The sequence below is a fragment of the Balaenoptera physalus genome (genome assembly GCF_965194825.1).
Source record: "Balaenoptera physalus genome assembly, chromosome: 18".
In the NCBI taxonomy this organism is placed as follows: domain Eukaryota; kingdom Metazoa; phylum Chordata; class Mammalia; order Artiodactyla; family Balaenopteridae; genus Balaenoptera; species Balaenoptera physalus.
In genome coordinates this window covers 74,614,794-74,633,865 of record NC_138899.1, presented here as the reverse complement: position 1 = coordinate 74,633,865, position 19,072 = coordinate 74,614,794, and the positions used below count along the sequence as shown (strand labels likewise).

The window sequence follows — 19,072 nt, the reverse complement described above, 5'->3', positions numbered from 1 at the left end:
ATGACCTAAGTTAATGGAAATACATACGTGTATGTGTATGTGCACATGCATTTATGAATTGAAACTCTCAATAATGGTAAGATGTCAATTCCGTGGAAAGTGAGCCACAGACTCAAGGAAATCCCAATCAAAATCCCAGCAGCCTTTCCTGTAAAAATCTACAAGCTGATTCTAAAACTTAGACGGAAATACAAAGGACATAAAATAGTCAAAACGATTTCAAAAAATAGTAAAGCAGGACAACTTATATTGATTCCAAGATTTATTATAAAATTACAGGAATCAAGACAGTGTGGGACTGGCATAAAGATAGACACACAGACCAATGGAACAAATTACAGAGTCCAGAAAGAGCCATACATATATGGCAAATTAATTTTTGACAAAGTTGACAAGGCAAGTCAATGAAAAAAAAGTTTTTTCCAAAAAAGCGTGCTGAAACAACTAGATATCCATATGGGGGGGAAAAAAACTGAATCTCAACTCTTATCTCACATCATAAAAATTAACTCAAAATGAATGACTGACCTAAATGTAAGAGTAAAAACTACAAAACTTCCAGAAGACAATCCAACAACCTAAGATTGTTGAGGTTTTTTGCACTGGTTCCCCCAAACCCCAGTTCCCACAGGGCAACACATAATGGGCCAAGTGATATCAGCATATGCAGGAGCCTGCATTACAGGAGAAGAATCCTAAGTTTAGGGAACCCAAATCTATTATATTGAACACCACGCATGCCTACCCTTTGTTCCAAATGAAGATAGTATCTTTCTTTCAAGGCTGTAAGGAAGCCTAACCTTTGCTCTGGAGGAAGACACTCCATCTGCCCTCCAAGGCTGTTCAACCTGGTACCTCAATTCATCTTGGGGAGTCCCTTTGTCTCTTCTATTTTGAATCATTTTTTTGTCTAGCACGTGCCTTTCTTTCTGGTTTTACTCCCTTACCTTTACGGAACACATTTTCCATGGATGGGCGGTAAAGTTTCTGAGCTCGCGCATGTCTGAAAACTCCTTTATTCTACCCTCACACTTCAGTAATGGTTTGGCTGGCTGTTGAATCCTCACTTGCAAATAATTTTCCTTCAAAAATTTAAAGGCATTGCTCTATTACCTTCTAAGTTTCAAGATTAAGTTGAGGAAACGGAAGTCATTCAAACCGTCTTTTCCCCTTTCTGAAAATTTGTAGGATTTTTTTTGACAAAGTTTTCTAAAACTGTTGATGATATGCTTTGATATGGGTCCATCTGGGATTCTTTCAATCTAGAAATTAATATCCTTCAATTTTAGGAAAATTGCTGAATTAGTTCATTGATGATTTCTTTCCATTTTTTCTCTCTTCCTAAAACACCGTTTATTTAGCTATTGGACTTTCTAGGTTGGTCCTCTAATTTTCTCATCTTTTCTCTCCTATTTTCCATCTCTTTGTCCTTTTGCTCTACTTTTTCGAGATTTTCTCAACTTTATATTCTAACCCCTCTCTAGAGTATTTTCCTCCTTCTGCATTTTATTATTGAAGTATATAACGTAGAGGTCCACAAGTCTGCAGTGAATTTTAACATTGGTTACACCCAGGTAACACCCACATCAAGATACGGAAAATTTCCATACCCCATAGAATCCAGGTCTCCTCACAGTTAGTACTTCTCCTCTAGGGCAATTACTATTCTGACTTCTGTTACCATTGAGTTTTGCCTGTTTTTTTAAAATAAGCTTTACTGAGGTATAATTTTTAGGCAATGAAATTCACTAATTTTAAGAGTACAATTTGATTTCTTTTGAAAAATGTATACAACTGCATACATTCTTCTGTTCACTAATCACTAAAGATTTGTCTTTTCTGGAATGTGACATAAATAGAATGATACAGTATATATTCTGGTGTCTAACTTCTTTCATTTAGAATAATACTTTTGGGATTCAACCATGCTGTTCATATATCAGTAATTTAACGCTTTTATTGCTGAGCAGTATCTCATTATATGGATATATCAAATTTGTTTATTCATTCACCAGTTCTCCATATGGCACTTCACAGAAATAAACACAAAAGTACAGGATACATCCTTGACCAAGGCTTCACAGTATTTCCACTGAGGTTACATCCAAAATTTCAAGGTACAAGAAATACAATCCATCATGAGGGTGAGTCAAAGGCTACAACATATAGCTGAATCCGTGCTACTATCAAAAGCACTTGATAATCTGATAGTTACTATAAAATAAGTACATCTAAAAACATAGGGTCATTTAAAAATGAATAGGCACATGTGAAAAAGAATCAAAAAGAACTTCTAGCATTAAAAAATACAGTCACTGAAATGAAAAACTCAGTGGACTGAGAAAATAGCAGATTAGGCACAGATGAAAGGGGAATCAAGAAACCAGAACACAGAGCTATAGAAACTGCCCAGAATGCAGCATATAGAGATAGAATAAGTAAGCAAAGATAAGAAATGCAGAGAGCAGAAAGATACGATCCATCATATGTCTATTATGAATTTTAGAAGGAAAAAAGGAGAGAGCAATATCCAATATATAATGGCTAAAAAATTTCCAAAATATATAGAGGACAGTAACTCTCTGTTTCAAAATAAATAAAAATAAATCCACATTTAGAGACCATGTAGTAAAACTGAAGAACCTAAAAGCAATAGAGAGAAATGATATATTATCAACAAAGGAAAAATAATATATTGACAGCTAACTTTTCAAAAAGAACGCTGGAAGCCTGGAGGCAGCAGAACAGTACCTTGCATGTGCTGGGGGTGGGAGCTGCTAACCTAGAATCGCATACCAAGCTAAACTCTTCAAGCGTGAAGGCAATAGAAAAATTTCAGACAGAAAAACCTGGGTAGGGATCCAGGCACCACAAATTTTCTGTTGTGACCTCAGGCAAATCATGTAATTTCTCACTTCTACATCTATAAAAGAGAGAGAATAATATTTCTCACCATAAGGTTATTGTAAAAATTAAGTGTGATAATACATTAGCATCATTCCTAGCGTATGATGACACTGAATCAACGTAAACTATTTTACTCCACACTCAACATTAAAACAGAGGTTTGGAGCAAACCTAATTTTTCCTCAAAAATAACAGTAAATCAACGGATCCAGTTTTCATTATAAATTCCTAGAAGCTATACCACAACTTTAATTACTTTTAACCATAATCTTGAAGTATAAGAGGGTTTTTTAAAATCTCCTTTAGTTTAAATTAGAAGAGTTTCTAGGACTTTTAAACGGTCAGGTTACATGTAAAGGAGGCATGAAATATTTTGGCAATGTCGCACACTGGACAATACTTCTCTTACTGAGGTATAATTTTATCATGTATTCAAAAATGAATCAGCATCTTCTTGCAACATTTACTACTGAACTGATCCAGTCATGCTGCCCTACACAGAATGATCCAAGTATATCTTCAAGGAGAGTTCTATTCTCAGAATGAAAAGAAGAGCTCAGTTCAAGTTCATGCTCAGACCAAGAGGAAAAAAACATTGCTTCACTTGGTTCTAGATAATTATGACTTGTCTCCTTCATGACTCAGATCTAAACATAACAAATAAACCCCTGGTTCCAAGCTCTCCCTCCAGCTGCACCTCCAACCACACCCTTCCCCCCACCATCCTGCACAAAACACACGCACACGTGCGCACGCACACACGCGCACACACAGCTTTCTCCCCCAACATACCTGGATTTTTATCTTATACCAAGACTAAGACATACATTTGGGAAAACTAATAACTAGTTTATTTTCAAAACCCAAAATTGCTTAGGATGTCACTAATAATTCTTTTTTAAATTAAAACATGGTATTTATAATTCTTTTGTCTCCACAGTAATGGTTTTTAAATAGGAAAGAAAACATTGTTTTCAAACTAATTTTTAATGTGAGTGATATCTATCCAATTCAGTTATAATACATGTGAGGCTAAAGAAAAAAGTCTACGTTAAACTATTTTTATTCTTACACTTCTGTATTTCTCTCACATTGCTCCTTTTCCTACCACAAGCTGTAAATTCCTGAAAGTAGGTATTTATTCTAGAAACACTGAAGCAGCCTCAACTATAGCAATGTGAACAAAATAACACTAGTTAGAATAGTGGTAGCAAAACAACAAATTGAGTTTAATTTTCAGCATTTTGTACCACACTGAATTCAACCAATGTCCAGGCTCCACGTATTTTTTTAATGTTTATCCAAATCACCAAATTCCAGTTTATTTCATGCAATGACTGTTATAAATACAAGCAATCAAACAAACATATAACCACAACTTCTCAAATTACTGCATCTTGAAGTGTGTTTTAATAGCAATAAATTAACCTACTATATGAATACTAGTCACCAAAATAGTTAACTTTGAAAGTCATGATACCTCCCATCTCTTTATGTGGGGTTATATTCTCAAGGACTGTAGCTTGCCATGAATAATGGAGAATATGACTTAATCATATACCCAGAGATAAGACGAAAATATCTGTAGCAATGAAGCTTTTTCATTTGTTTCCTCACCTGAGCTCACTTCACAAATACTTGAGAAACAGAAAATAACTGTCTGTGCAACACGAGAGAATCTAGATAGAGAATTCGAACAGCTTAAATGTTTCTCAGAAGTAACCATTACAATAATTTCTGCCCATGTACTAAATTCCACTGGCATTGTTAAAACATTAAAAAAGATAGAAAATGTTTATCATCTGCCACTGTCTCAATATGGCAGCTTAAATTATAAATTATAAATTTTAATTTTAATTTTTAAGCATGAAAATAACATTTTAAGAATGTTAAAACATTTACTGAACATTTACTGAATGCTTACTCCACATCAAGTAGTGTGATAAAAATGGCTTTCTAGACATCTACTGGAGATTAAACAATGCACCTTGGAAAATTACTGCATTTTTTTTTTTAACTATTCTCAATCTACACCTTAAATTTATCTAGCAAATGCCTGTATATGCCTGATTTTTACTAGGTATTCTAAGGCATAGTTTCACTAGGTCTACCATTTGTATTACAATTATCGAGGAGAGAAAATGTTTAAAATAATGCTGAGTACATTAAAATATATACATATTTTCATTTACAAATAGATGCTCAAATATTATTGAAATCATAATATGGATCAGTCCAAAAATGAGATGAGTCAGAGAATCAAAGAATTTTGGAGCTGTTGGGATCTCAAAACTTGTACTGGAACCCCCTGTTTCTTTGAAGACGAAACTGAGGCAAAGACATTGTTACTATTAACAGTCTATATAAAATAACATTTTATAGCGCTTAAGGAAGCTTCATTTAAAAGAATAATTGATGAATCTTTTTATATAGATCAAATTATCATTTTGTAATGTAACTACTACCTGATCTGCCTGCTTAATATGGTCAAGTAAAGTCACAGAACATGGCCTTTTGTCAAAGAGAACTGACGATCCTGCCATGCTGTTGTAAGGAAGGGGGAGAAGGGGAAGAGAAAGGCCTTCGGTTATGGAGCACTTCAGGTTCACCTCCGTTAAACTGTCTGATTTTCCCAAAAATCTTATAGATCGTATTAACATCTTTTATGAGTGGGGCGCAGGTTGGGAAACATGCGCACGATCACATGGAAAATAAGCTGTAGTTCCAGAAGTGGACAACAGATCTATCTGACCCCTCCCACTGCACCACACTCAGGAAATGATCCTTGGAGAAATGTTCTCTGTAAAAGAATATCACTGTACATGTTGAGAAAATAAAGTATTGATCCAAAAGCTCTGTCAGGGCCTTTCTAGTTTTAGTGTGATATTTATACAAATAGACAGCAATTATCAGTTTAAATGAATAAATCTTAAGTTACTGAGGAATGGTCCAATCATAAGTTCTTGGCCTGAATTCTCTTCTCTTCAGGAACACATTAGCATATTGGTTTCCTCAATATTTTAAGCTTTCCCTTAGTAAACCAAACAAATTTTAAGGAAAAAAAAAATTACACCGCCTGGTGTTTTGCTGTCATCTAATCAATGAAACAATTCTTACTTGTCCTAGCTCAGGTCCCCTTCCATAGTGGCTATTTCAAATCTCCACTATTCTCCTTTCCTAACCCCAATCTCATCTCTCATCAATTGACCTTTACTTCTCTCCACCTCTTAGGGGCCATAAGCTTTGAACTCTCACCTTTTACCACCCAACCTATAAATACCTGTATCTATTCGCATCTCTTCCTTTTTCAGAGCGTCTCCCCTCCTATCAACGCTAGCATGCTGCCTAGTAACACAGCTAGCACTTAGCTGCTGCTTAGGAAACGTACCAAATTCATTCTAGCCTAATTCTTCCACCCTGCTCGCCCCATCCTTCCCTACTTTCTCAGGGACCTCGATCAGCTCTCTCCTCGCTCCTCATCGCCTACATCGTCACACATTTCCTCTTTATTGGCTCTTTCCTTAATAGCTTGTCATCAATCTTTTTAAAAAAAAACAACCTACAAACCTCTTTTAGTTTGCCTCTTTTTCTTCACAGTCAAGCTTCTTTAAAAAGAAGTGTGACTGGAAATTTTATGTTAAGGAAGTACTGTTGAATTTTTTAAGTAGGTAATATTACAGTTCTATTTTTTTTTTTTAAAGAATCCTTAACTTTCAAAGATACATATTGAAATAATTACAGATAAAAGATATGATATCTGAGTCTAGCTTAAAAATAATACATGGGACTTCCCTGGTGGCGCAGTGGTTAAGAATCTGCCTACCAAAAAAAAAAAAAAAAAAAAAGAATCTGCCTACCAATGCAGGGGACACCCTTCGATCCCTGGTCCGGGAAGATCCCACATGCCGCGGAGCAACTAAGCCCGTGCGCCACAACTACTGAGCCTGCGCTCTAGAGCCTGCGAGCCACAACTACTGAAGCCCGCGCGCCTAAAGACCGTGCTCCGCAACAAGAGAAGCCACCGCAATGAGAAGCCCGCACACCACAACGAAGAGTAGCCCCTGCTCGCCGCAACTAGAGAAAGCCCACACGCAGCAACGAACACCCAACGCAGTCAAAAATAAAAATTAATTAATTAAAAGAGAAATAAATAAAATAATCCAACTGCGGGCAGAGATTATAGATGAAACAAAATTGGTCATGTGTTCATTCTCCAAGCTAGGTGATGGCTACATGGGGCTCATTACTCTGTTTTCTTTTGTATATGTATTAATACGGAAACTTTTTTCAAGTAGCCTATGCCCAGATTCCTCTTCTTCATTTTTGCAAAGTTTGGAAATGATATGCAGTCACTAAATCCACTGGACACATTTCAATCTTTGCCTTACTCGCCCTCTCTGAGGCACCTGGACCACTCCCTCCCTGCTTCCTACTTTCCTCTCCCTCGTCATTTGTTGTGAAGCTCTCTGTGGTTCTTCTCCTTGCTCTCTGCCTCCTGACCTCTCAGCCTCAACTGTGGCTCCCGTTTCCTTTCAAATACACCCCCCTCTCCCCAGAAACTCAACCCCCCTGTAAATGCTGCTGTTTCCCAAGAGTTCCATAGCCAAACCTCTTCTTTTTTCATAGCTACACATTCCTCCTATGTGAGCTGGTCCATTCTCTCCTATAACTACTTAACTACACGTAAACCTCTACCTCTGAGCTCTGTCCTGAACTCCGGATACAAATGCCTCCTTACCTGAATATCCTACAGGAACCTGGAACAAATACGCAAAAGTAAATTGATTTATCTTTATCTTTTGCCCCGATAAAACCCTGTTCCTCCTCATCTCAATCAGTGGTTTCACTATCCCATCAGTCACCCTAGCCAGAAAACTAATAATCATTTGTCTTAGGATTCCAAATCTTTCTAGCCCCCAACATCCAAGCTCTTATTAAGTCATATCAATTTTACCTCTTAAATACTCCTTGCAATCCATCTCTTTCCATAACTCCGACTGCTTACTTTAGGCTCTTTTCATTTCCTTACTGGACATTTTTGGGTTTTTTTCCCCTAAAACTGGTTTTCCTATCACCACTCTCCTGGATCCATTCTCCACACTGGAGCCGGAGGTCTTTCTAAAATACAAACCCAATAAATGGCACTACTCCATCAGAAATTCTTCAACAGTCACCCCATGTTGAGGAAAAATTCTAAACGCTTTGTCATGGTACCAAGTACTTCGAGATCTGGTCTCTCCCACTACATTGCAAGTATTCTGGGATTTAGTCATCAGAATGACCTAGGGTTCCGCAAACACAAAGCACTCCAATTTTTCCTTTGCTTTTGTTATGCCATTTGCCTAGAATGACTTTCCTCAGCCTCTCTCCAGTAAAAGCTTAAGCAACTTTCCTAACACAAGTCAAATGTCACATCATTCTGGAGGCTTCTCCTAATCTCCCTAGACAGAGTCAGGCTCTTTCTTCCAAAGGGTGTGGAAAACGGCATCAGTGGTTGAGATCCTGACTGAGATGAGTTAGACCCACTTGGGATGAAATTCCAGGTTCACACCTTATCAGCTATGACTTTGGGCAAGGTCTCTAAGGCTGCTTCCTCATCTCTAGATAACAGCAGCGACTTCACAGGATTGCTGTGAAGATTAAATAAGGGGCTGCATGCAAAATACGCCAAAGAGTACCTCCCACAGAGTAAGTATTCAATACACGTCACTGTGATATTACCACGTATTCCCACTCGAGGCTTACAGCAACTTGCACCTCTCTCCCACACTACAGTGATGACACAAACGTGTGCCCACGCAGGACACAGACTATATTCTATCATCTCTTAATTCCCACCACCTGGCATATATTGCCTGGCACATAACAGGTCGTTAACAAATCTTGAATGAATGAATAAACAAATCTTGAATGAATAAATAAGATATTCCAAATCCTTATACTGTATAGCATAAGGTCTTGATTTTTTTCTAGTGGTCTTACTAAACCTACTTTTTATCTCCTCCTATGAAACTGCTACTTTAAGTATAGTTTACAGAGCCCAACTTCATTTAATGGAAATAAAAGGAATTTTATAGTGGCCTTATGTTGTTTTCTTGTTTTAAAACATACACACACAAAATAAGTCCACAATACATCAATAATTTTCCAACATACCACTGTAAAATGCCAAATTTCTAAGATGGTATTCTACCTGTCGAAAAATGTTAAAGGGTAGACAAGGCAGGTTTTCTAAATCTGTGTCAGCTTCCTTACCGCCAGGGCCTGAGCAAACTTCAGGTGCTAAGGTGTATTCCAGAGCATTAAAAAAAAGAAAGAAAGAACATGGCGCTTTTCATTCTGAAAAATGGTCCTGAGAAATTCTGATAAATGTTATAAAAAAGAAAATAATTATTACTACCCACTGCTAAAAAAAAATGAAATAGAAAGACAAGTCTGTATTTCAAAAACATTAGTTATTTAAAGTTGAACTAAGGTTTCAAATAGAATCAAAATGTGTGTAGGCAGTGTTCAGGCTAGTAGGCGGGGGTGGGTCTTGACCCTCAATAAATAAAATGCAAAATGCAAAACGGTAAAAACATCGGATACTACCATATAACAGCATGGTATCTTTTCTCTGCTTCTACACTTAACCTTTAAACATTAATGCCCTTTGAGTAATTATTAATCAATGGGTTTAATTAATGCAAACACCTCCTAACTACTTCAGAACAAATCTGATCAAATACCTAGAAATAAAGGAGGGAATCAGGGAAAAGGAGAAACGCCTGTTAAAATATAGTTTTTCGGGTCTCCCATCAAACGTGTGCGATACATACGGTTCTGCACCGAGAGGCAGCAACCTGGGGGGGAGAGGCGCCGAAGGCCCGAGGCCCTGCAGCCTGGGCGGCCGCTCCTCCCAGAGACTACGCGGGGCGGTGGCCGGGCCGGGGTGGGGCCAGTGCTGCAACCGGGGCGGGCCAAATGGCGGGGCGGAAAGCCCGAGTCTCACCTCCACTTCCCCTTCCCAGCGCTCAGAACCCAATTCCGCGACCACCCCAGAGCCCCCCTCAACACAAAGAGAAAGATTGTCTCTCCCCGCTCGGCTCAGTTTATCGGTCTTTCCCAGCTGTCAGGGACGCCGGGCTTTGTAGTTCTCCCGTCCAGGCCGCCCCGCCAAGGCCGCGAGCCCAAGGCGCCGCTGAACTACAATCCCCATCATGCCATGCGCGCCCGCGGCTCTCCCCGTCCCGCACGGCACGCACTGCCTCCCCCGCCGCGCACGGCCCCCGCCTCTCCCGCGGCGGGAGCAGGGGTGGGGCTGTCAAGCCGGATACCCCACCACCGGCTCTGTAGCTGGCGCCCGTCTCCTTCGGATTCATTACCTAGGTGCCGCAGGTCGACCGACCGTTTTGCTGCGGTCCAGGTGGGGTTGGGGTGGGGCATAGGCCGCCGCCGCCGCGGAGTCCGTTAGTTCGCGACGTGCGTGTAGAGGCGGCGGCGGTGGCGTACGGTTGCCATGGCAGCCGTGGGCCTGTAGGGCGTGGGGCTCGAAGTCAGCTCTGGGGAGGAGCCTGGGAACCCACCCAGATGCCGGGGCAGGGAGGCACTAGGGTGCGCCTAGGAGCGGAGGGAGACGGTGGCATGGAGGGGGACGGGTGACGAATTGAACTCCAGTGCTGCCGATGAGCCCTGCGCGGCAGCGTCCAATCCCCGTGGCAGGACGCGTGTCCGTTCTCTCGGCGAGCGCGGCGAGCCTGCTGTATTCTGAGAGGATGCCTGTGGCGTCAGAGGAAGGAGCGGCGCCAGGCTCCTTAAAGGTCGCTGGTCCAGCCCTTCCCTCTCCGCCTATCCCGGCATCCCCGCGGGGCCTGCCTCGAGGCATGTTTGGAACCTAAGCCACCTCTTTTGGGTTTTTTCACCAGTAAAACCGAATTTGCAACCTCTCACACCTCCTTTCTGCCGTTTTCTGTGTAGGATAGAAACGAATCATTTAGTGAAGTGTAATGCATGCGGTCTTTAGGATTATTCGGGAGGCTTGAGAATTTGTAAATGGCATTGATTTCACTTGAACATTGATCTATAATATTTCTTAAATAATCGTATGTGGGCTGGCCGTGACCCGTCTCAGAGATGCCGTGAGTCTATAACCCACTTCTTCGTTCACGTCCTGCCGCTACACTGGGTGGCTGGCTGATAACCAGGGGCAACTTAATTGGTCTGATGCTCAACGTTTTAATCTGCAAAATGGAGATAAGAGCCATTTCACAGTGCTCGTGAGAAATGAAAGCACTGATGCTGATGAAGCATTCTAAAACAAAGCGTGGCATTCAACAGTAACTTTGAAGTATTAGTCCTTTGATCCATCGCGATACGAGCCAGAAGGGTGGGCTCCTGGAGGTGAGGGTGTGGTTTGACCGAAGAGGGAGTTTTTCTGTAGTGATAGAAAAGCTCTATATCTTGCTTAGATTTGGGTTCCAAGGATATATGCGTTTGTCAAAACTCATGAAATGCTACACTTGAGATTTGTACATTTCACTGTAGGTAAATTTACCTCAAAAAAAGAACATTAAAATAGCAGCTATTATTATTAGAGCTGTAGACTCTAATTGAGACCACAGACATATTCTAGGTCCAATTTCCAGAATACGCAGGTGAGGAAAATGAGGCCTACAGATTTAAGTAAATGGAGGAGGAAGCAGGCATTACTGACCCTGGCATTTTCTAGTAATAAAAGCCTCTCGAGAATTTATGATTGAAAATAGCAAGCTGCTGTGTGTCATCAATTTTCAGTCGGGGTCACCTTGTCCATAGAGATTTTATGGAAGGCCAGTGTTCTCTCCAAGACTGCATATTCCTTGGGGGCTTACAATTTCAGGGTCACTCTTGGCTCTGAGCTCTTGTTTTCTCTAAACAGACTGACTCACATCTCACCTCCTGCAACGCTTTTTTCTCCTGCTGACACACAATGTGGAAAGCAGACTCTTTTCTTTGGTTGTTCGTATAGCAGACTCTTCTGAAGGTTTGGAGCAACCAAAGGGTTCTGAATGGAAGATGCAAATAACCTAAAATTATAATTCCCTGCTCTTAAAAGTCCTTCAGTATCCCAGCGGCCTTGGTATCCACCGACCCCCATCCTCTTTAAGTATGAACCGCAGCTTCCCACTCTCCATCATCTCTGTGGTCCCATCCCTCCCCTCCTCTTTTCTCTCCTTATATAGTACTTTTACTTATCTCTGTCTCCGAATCTATACTTAGGGTCACCTTCCATTCCTAAATTGTTTATCAAAGTATTTTCCTACACACAAAAAAGTGCCTTGCCAAGAGAAACTGTAATGCCAGCTATTAAAATAATTGTCTTCACCCCAGAATATTTCTGTATATTCTATTTGATTCAGCCCACAGTATAGTTACTCAATAAGTAAGCAGCTTTTGCACATGACGTGTTTAGGCTACCTACAGAGTGGATTCAATTATGAAAACTATTTAGTATAAGTGAGGAAGCAGTTGATAGTAGCTAGAATCTGATGTCCAAGAGAAAGAAAAGAAACCAAAGTGTTCGTGATCACAGCTTATATTGTGCAGAAGAAATGACAGCATTCAAACAAGAAAATCCAGAACAAAACCTGAGTATGAAGCAATCACAGAAGCAACACCCGGACCTGTCACCTCTAGCAATTTGGTCACAACTGTGCATATATTTTAAGGCTATAAATAGACTCTCCTTTACCCCTGGGGAAGATGATACTGATCAGCTCCCCGCTGAACACATGTTTAGTCAGGGTGACAGGTTCACCTGATCCATTGATCCTTCACCTGGTGTCCTGTGTTCACAGTCACTTGCATTTGCAAAGCAGCTGGCCGGGGTCGCAGTGCAGCCTACAACCATGAAGAGGTCTCCAAACGCAAGGTCCCAACGCATAACCCTCCTTGTTTTCTGAAATTGGGATCCCAGAGCCTCCATGCAGCGGGACAAGCCCCTTGAGGAGAGCAGATGACAGCAGCGAAAAGAAACAGCTGCTTTGCAGGAAGCTGAAGGAGGGCAGTCACGCACAGGAAGACCACGAGCCACTGAAGCACAGCCTTAAAAAACCTGGCGTGGCTCTGGACGGCTGGGAAACTACGGGAACTGCCCGTGAACTTTAGTTGGGTGTTTCCACTGGATACTTTCTACCAGTTCAAGTGATAGTTAAACACACTGTGCAAATTCAAAAGATGGGGCTGAAAGTAATAACAGATTAATCTCCCGAGATAGACAATATGGTCAAGAGCCACGGCCCTCATTAAAGAGACTGCGGGAATTCCCTGGCGGTCCAGTGGGGAGGACTCGTCGCTTTCACTGCTGTGGCCCGGGGTTCTATCCCTGGTCAGGGAACGAAGATCCCACAAGCCACAAGACAGCCAAAAAAAAAAAAAAGAGACTTGGCGCTTCTGGTTCAGAGCCAGAAGTTTTCCCTCAGTTCTCAGTCCCCTGGCCTTGGTAGCCTTTGACTTTACCGACCCCCCTCCTTTGTGCTCCGTGACCTTGGTTCTCGTCAAAGCGTTCCTCACCAGCTCTCCTACCTGCTCCTTAAACGTGGGAATGGTTCCCAGCGTTCAGTCCACAGACCCTGTCCACGTGCAAGGCTTCATCTCGGCCCCGGGCGACGCTCAGATCTCCCTCACTGGTTCTGGCCCCCAGGTTCCAGCGCCGCGCCAAGCACGCAGGGGCTTGTTCTATTGCTCCTAATGTTCTCTTCACCTGGCATGCTCCCCCCTCCACTAAATTCTACCTATTCCATCAAAACTAAGTCAGGCCTTTACGTGAAACCTTTCCAGATCATTCCTGCTCACAATCCTACTCTCCTGCCCTGTACTCACAATATTTCCCACCTATATCACCCACCTGACAACTAACCATACTGCCTCGTGACAGATCATGTATTGATTTCTCATCGGCTTTTGTCTTTTCTCCTCACTAGACTTCAAGCTCCTCTGAGGTGCATTTCCGGGTATTCCCCAAAGCATCTTTATAATACCTTTTCTGGAAAAAGGACACAATATTTTTGATTGGTGGTTCCTTAGCTTTTCTCCTTAGTGCAACCTCTCTCTGGCGGTCCTCCCCCTTCTGGTACTATACAGGACACCTGCAGCCTCTTAATACAGCCTGAATCCTGTGGAAAGGTGGGGCCGCCCATATGGATTCAGGGGAGAGGTACCTTGGGAGACAGTTCCCTTAAGACTTTTGGTATGGAAGGAGTTCAGGAGGTAAGTGGCACTGAGTCCAATGTGCAAAGTCACCATTACCCTTGAAGGTGTCCTAGAGCAGAATTTAGCAGGTCCCATCAGCTTTTTAATATGTAAAATGTGCTAGGCTAAGGTAGAGTCGGGTAAGACGAAATAGAATAGAAAGTGATTGAAAATTAAATGCAGACTGTATCTCATATTCCAGCAAAGCGCTGTGAGGCAGTTACTGAGCTACAGTCTTTCAGCTTCAAACCTACCCTCTACTGCTTTGAGTTGCTGGTGCTGGAACTGCACAAACCACACTTCTCCTTTGCCATCTGGCTACCGGGGGCCCTGGAGGCAGAGCATGTGCTGGAGGAAAGGGAAGGGACTTGCTCCTTGCCAGCATCAACCCCACCCCACCCCCAACGGCCCTCTAGCCTGGTAGCGGTGTTTCCTGTCTCCAGCTTCTTACTGCTCTTCCAGAACCAGCCTTACCCCCCCTCTTCTCCCTCTACCCCCAACTTACCCCCATCAGCCAGGCAGCGCCCCCTTCAGAAGTCGGGGCCCCAGCTCCATGGCGCCTCTCTTCGAAGCTGCTGGGTTCTGGGTGGTGGTCCAGTGGTCCCTGGTGGCCCAGTGGTTAGGACTCCGAGCTCTCACTGCCGAGGGCCTGGGTTCAATCCCTGGTCAGGGAACTAAAATTCCACGAGCTGCGTGGCACGGCCAAAAAAAAAAAAAAGCTGCTGGGTTCTGATAACCACAGCCCCCTCTCTGCTCTGATCGCCAGCTCCCAAGGCAGTAGCTGCTGCTTGCAGCTAATTTGTTCAGTCCTCCAACATCTGTTTAACCAACTCCCTACGTTAAATTCTCTCTGTTGAAACACACTCTGGTTTCTTCTTTCCTGACTGGTGGACCCTGACCAATACGGATCAGGAAGTAAAATATATTTCCTACTGTGAATGTCGGTGGAAAAGAGCCAAGAACACTACCTTAGAGGAGTCGGGGTTCTTAAATAAACAAGCAGACGTCCTGCATGTCGAGGGACCAGTCCTGACAGGTGGAGGTGCTCTGCATTTCAGGTCTGCGAAGAGCAAAGACCCAGCTCCTCCACAGCAGCTGTCTCTGTTGGACCCCAGGCCTAGTCTGGCCCCTGAGCCTCACTGCCAATGAGCCTGCAGTGTTCTCCCAGAGCTTGGCCTGAACCCCAAGCTTCGTCTGGAATCTGACCTCTCTCAGAATGTGGAAACTCAGCTTTTTCACTTGCTTCCCTTGTATTCCTCATTGGCAAGTGGGAGGAAGCAAATAGCTAATGATGCAAAAAGCCAGGAAGTGGTACCAGAGGCCTCATAAAGTGAACTGGAATTTGGTGAATGGAAGGGAAGGATTAAAAAGATTTTCAGGGCAGCAATTTTGTCTCTCTGATGCTGTCTTTTCTTAAAGGTAATGGAGGAGATAATAAGAGAAGGAAATGAAGAAACTTGTACCTGTGTTTCTGTCTTATCCAGCCAAAATGAGGCTTTGCTCTGTTTTATTCACTAACTGTACTTCTGCTTCAGTGCTCCCATTAGAAGTGAGACTTCTTTAAAGACCAGAACTATTTTAGACCAGCCTCACTTAATCACATATTCCTAATGAAAAGAACTGCTCCCCATTTTAGGGCTTCAGAATATTTCCTATGTGCGCCAAAATAAACACAAAACCTCTTGGCAGTAGCCTATGGGGATTCTCCTTGCTTGTGATTCTGTATTTCTTTATGCTAATTTAGAAATATGAACAGAAAACTCAGGATTCAAGGTTGTTAAGTGGATTTGTAGCACTCTGGAGTGTTGTGGGTACATAACTCAATGAATGAACCCATAGTCCCCTGTGACAGCTGGAGTCATGGTATTTCTTTGAGCACTGCAGTAAGTCATCGTGAATACTCTGCAAGGTGCTAATATATTTGCAATGCTTCTTTCCCCTAACTATTGTAGGACCTTATATTTAGCAGAAGGATACATAACCAAATATGCATTACTCGAAAATGTTGGCAAGAGTTACTTCGTTTGTGACAAGCAGAATATCTTCTAGCAAATTGAAAAGCACGTCACCTTCTGATTCAGCCACTGAAGCATGTTACGATGTAGGTGGCGTGTCACAGAGGAAAAGCAGCTTGTGATCAGGTTTTCTATTCTTAGAAGGCAGTCTTGTGGCAAGCAACCCCAGCCATGAAACATTGCAGGTCTGAATGAAAAACGGAACAGTTCAGCTGGGATCCCCTTCCTCCTTCCCGTTGCAAGAAAATACAAGCCACGCTAGAGGGACCCTCCCGTTCCTGGAATACCTCTTTTTCCCCCCTGGTTTCCTGTGTCCTGTTCTACTGTGACTGTAGAATGGAGAATGATGGGGTTGGGAGGTGCAAATTCCATTTCCTTTTCTGGCTCTTGTTTTTCTGCTACATTTTAGGTCTTCTTTGTGATTTATGTGCATAAATGCTACAACATCATAAATATTGGCTGCATGAATCATTCCTAAATGGTTAACTACTCAAGCAAACCGTTCATCATCCCATCTCTCCTTGGTATTCTCTGCTTGTATTCACCAGGCTGCCGCCTTCCTTTCTCAAATCTCACCTCAAATTTCATGTTTCCAGAAAACCCTCACTAAGAGCTGTGATAAAGAATTCTAACAGCCCTTACTCAACCTCATCTCTGTCCCTTTTCCCCCCAACTCACGGGTTACCTGTTCTCGCTCTCTGAAAGTGAAGTTACAATGACATGAAGTAGGACAGCAATTACACAAGTTTTGTAAAGTGTCTTCTTGATCTGTGCCAGGATTTACAGCCTCATGGCCAATAAGCATTTCAGTTTTGTTTTGTTTTGTTTAACATGTAAAACATACATAAAAAGTATAGAGTTGCATAACAACAACACCTGGTACCCACCACATCCTGATTTGGATTTTGATTATTTTTCAGATGCATGTTTTTTACTATTACTCTATCTCTGTGTTGTAAGCATTCTATAATATTGTTTTATGTGTTTTCAAGCTTTTTATAAATGTTATACTATGCTTTCTTGAGATTGCCTTTTTCTGTTCAAAGTTGTGTTTCTGAGGTTGATCCATGTTTATAAACGTAAAGTTAGTTCATTCATTTTATTTATTTTATTTGTGTGTTATTTTTGGCTGCGTTGCGTCTTTGTTGCTGCATGCGGGTTTTCTCTAGTTGCGGTGAGCGGGGGCTACTCTTCGTTGTGGTGCACGGGTGTCTCATTGCGGTGGCTTCTCTTGTTGCGGAGCATGGGCTCTAGGCGCACGGGCTTCAGTAGTTGTGGCTCGCAGGCTCTAGAGCGCAGGCTCAGTAGTTGTGGTGCACGGGTTTAGTTGCTCCGCGGCATGTGGGATCTTCCCGGACCAGGGCTCGAACCCATGTCCCCTGCACTGGCAGGCAGATTCTTAACCACTGTGCCACCAGGGAAGCCCAGTTCATTCATTTTAATTGCTGTAACAATATAATACAGTTCGTCCATTTTCTATTGATGGATATTTAGGTCGTTTTCAACCTTGGTGTCTTCAGGCATTCAGGCTGCTATAACAAAAAACCGTAGACTGGATGGCATATAAACAACAGAAATTTATTTTTCACAGTTCTGGAAGCTAGGAACCAGCAGATTTGGTGTGAGATTTCTAATCATGGACAGCTGTCTTCTTGCTGTGTCCTCACATGGCAGAAGGGGAGGGGGAGCCCTCTGGAGTCTCTTTTAAAAGGGCAATAACCCCATTCACGAGGGCTCCATCCTCATGACCTAATCACCTCCCAAACACCCCACCTCTAAATACATACCATTGCATTGGGGGTTAGGACTTCAACATATGAACTGGGGAGGTGGGACAGAAACATTCAGTCTATAGCAGTCCACCCTTGGCCCTCCAAAATTTATGTTGTACTCACATGTCAACTCAAAAGTGTAAAGTTCAAAATCTCCTCCAAATACCATCTAAATCGGATATGGGTGAGACTCAAGGTAAGATTTATCCTGAGGCAAATTCCCCAGCTGTGAGCCTGTGAAAGCAAACGTGCCTTGTGCTTCCAAAATACAAAGTGGCAGGATGGGCACAGGACAGATATTCCCAGTCCAAAGAGGAGAAATGGGAAAGAAGAAAGCAGAGACAGGTCCCACCCCTGTGGCTCCATGGCTTGTTGGTCCCATCCTTTGAGACCTAGCTGGAGGCAGCCGTGCCCCCAGGGCTCCTACACTCTGGGGGCAGTATGGGTGCTGCCCAAGTTTGCTGCCCGAGCCACACCTGCGGCAGCCGAGGACCATCCTGCCCGAGCGCAGGTTGCAGACATGTGATGTAAAGCAGTGCTGACGGCTACCCCTGAGCTCCTGAGAGCGCCAGTGGCCCCTCCTGCTCTCGCCTGCCCTGAACACAGGCCTGTGATGGAAGTGGCAGCCCCGACAATCTCTGAATCACCTTGCGGGGGGAAAGGAGGGCTAGTCTTCCGTTGTCATGGAGAAGACCTCCTGGCTTCTATGGAGATGGCGGATCCACACCCCCCTCCTTGTCGAATGCTCGCTAGGCCACGTCCTTAGTGTTCTCTCCCAAAGAGCCCTTCTCATTCTTTTCAATATGGACACTCTGAGAATTTTACAAATCTTTTAAGTTCTGTTTCCTTTTTTTAGTAACAATTTCGTCTTTAAGTCATTTCTCTCTTTTCACATTCTACCCTAAATAGTCAGGAAGAATCAGGCTACTTCTGCAACTCTTTGCTTAGAAACTGCTTCAGCTAAATATCCAACTTCATTGCTTGCAAGTTCTAACTTCCACAAAACATTAGAACATGAACACAATTCAGTTCTTTGCCACTTTATAAAAAGTACGGCCTTTCCTCTATTGTGCAATAAAATGTTCCTCATTTCCAGCTAAGACTTCATCAGAATGGCTTTTTCCATCTCTATTTCTACAACATTCTGTTCAGGATTACTTAAGAGGATTG

The 19,072-nt window shown here is 42.5% G+C and overlaps 1 protein-coding gene and 1 long non-coding RNA gene across 11 annotated transcripts in view; one reads left to right on the top strand and one right to left on the bottom strand.

The window, feature by feature from the left end:
* LOC309647882 overlaps positions 1 to 19,072 on the top strand; it is a 655,782-nt gene that overhangs the window by 511,060 nt on the left and 125,650 nt on the right. The window lies entirely within an intron of this gene.
* KATNAL1 (katanin catalytic subunit A1 like 1) overlaps positions 1 to 19,072 on the bottom strand; it is a 209,466-nt gene that overhangs the window by 177,710 nt on the left and 12,684 nt on the right. For 3 of the 10 annotated variants that reach the window (XR_014256318.1, XR_014256319.1, XM_082435677.1), the window contains exon 1: positions 10,272 to 11,146. The exons of 1 other annotated variant lie outside the window; for it this stretch is intronic. Coding sequence is in view for 7 of the 9 variants with exons in the window: in XM_082435677.1 (XP_082291803.1) it covers positions 10,272 to 10,332 (61 nt within the window). In the remaining 2 variants the exon portion in view is untranslated. Of the gene's footprint in view, positions 1 to 10,271; positions 11,152 to 19,072 lie in introns of those variants that run through there. 6 more of the 10 variants (XM_082435675.1, XM_082435680.1, XM_082435681.1 and 3 more) reach the window with 4 other exon arrangements.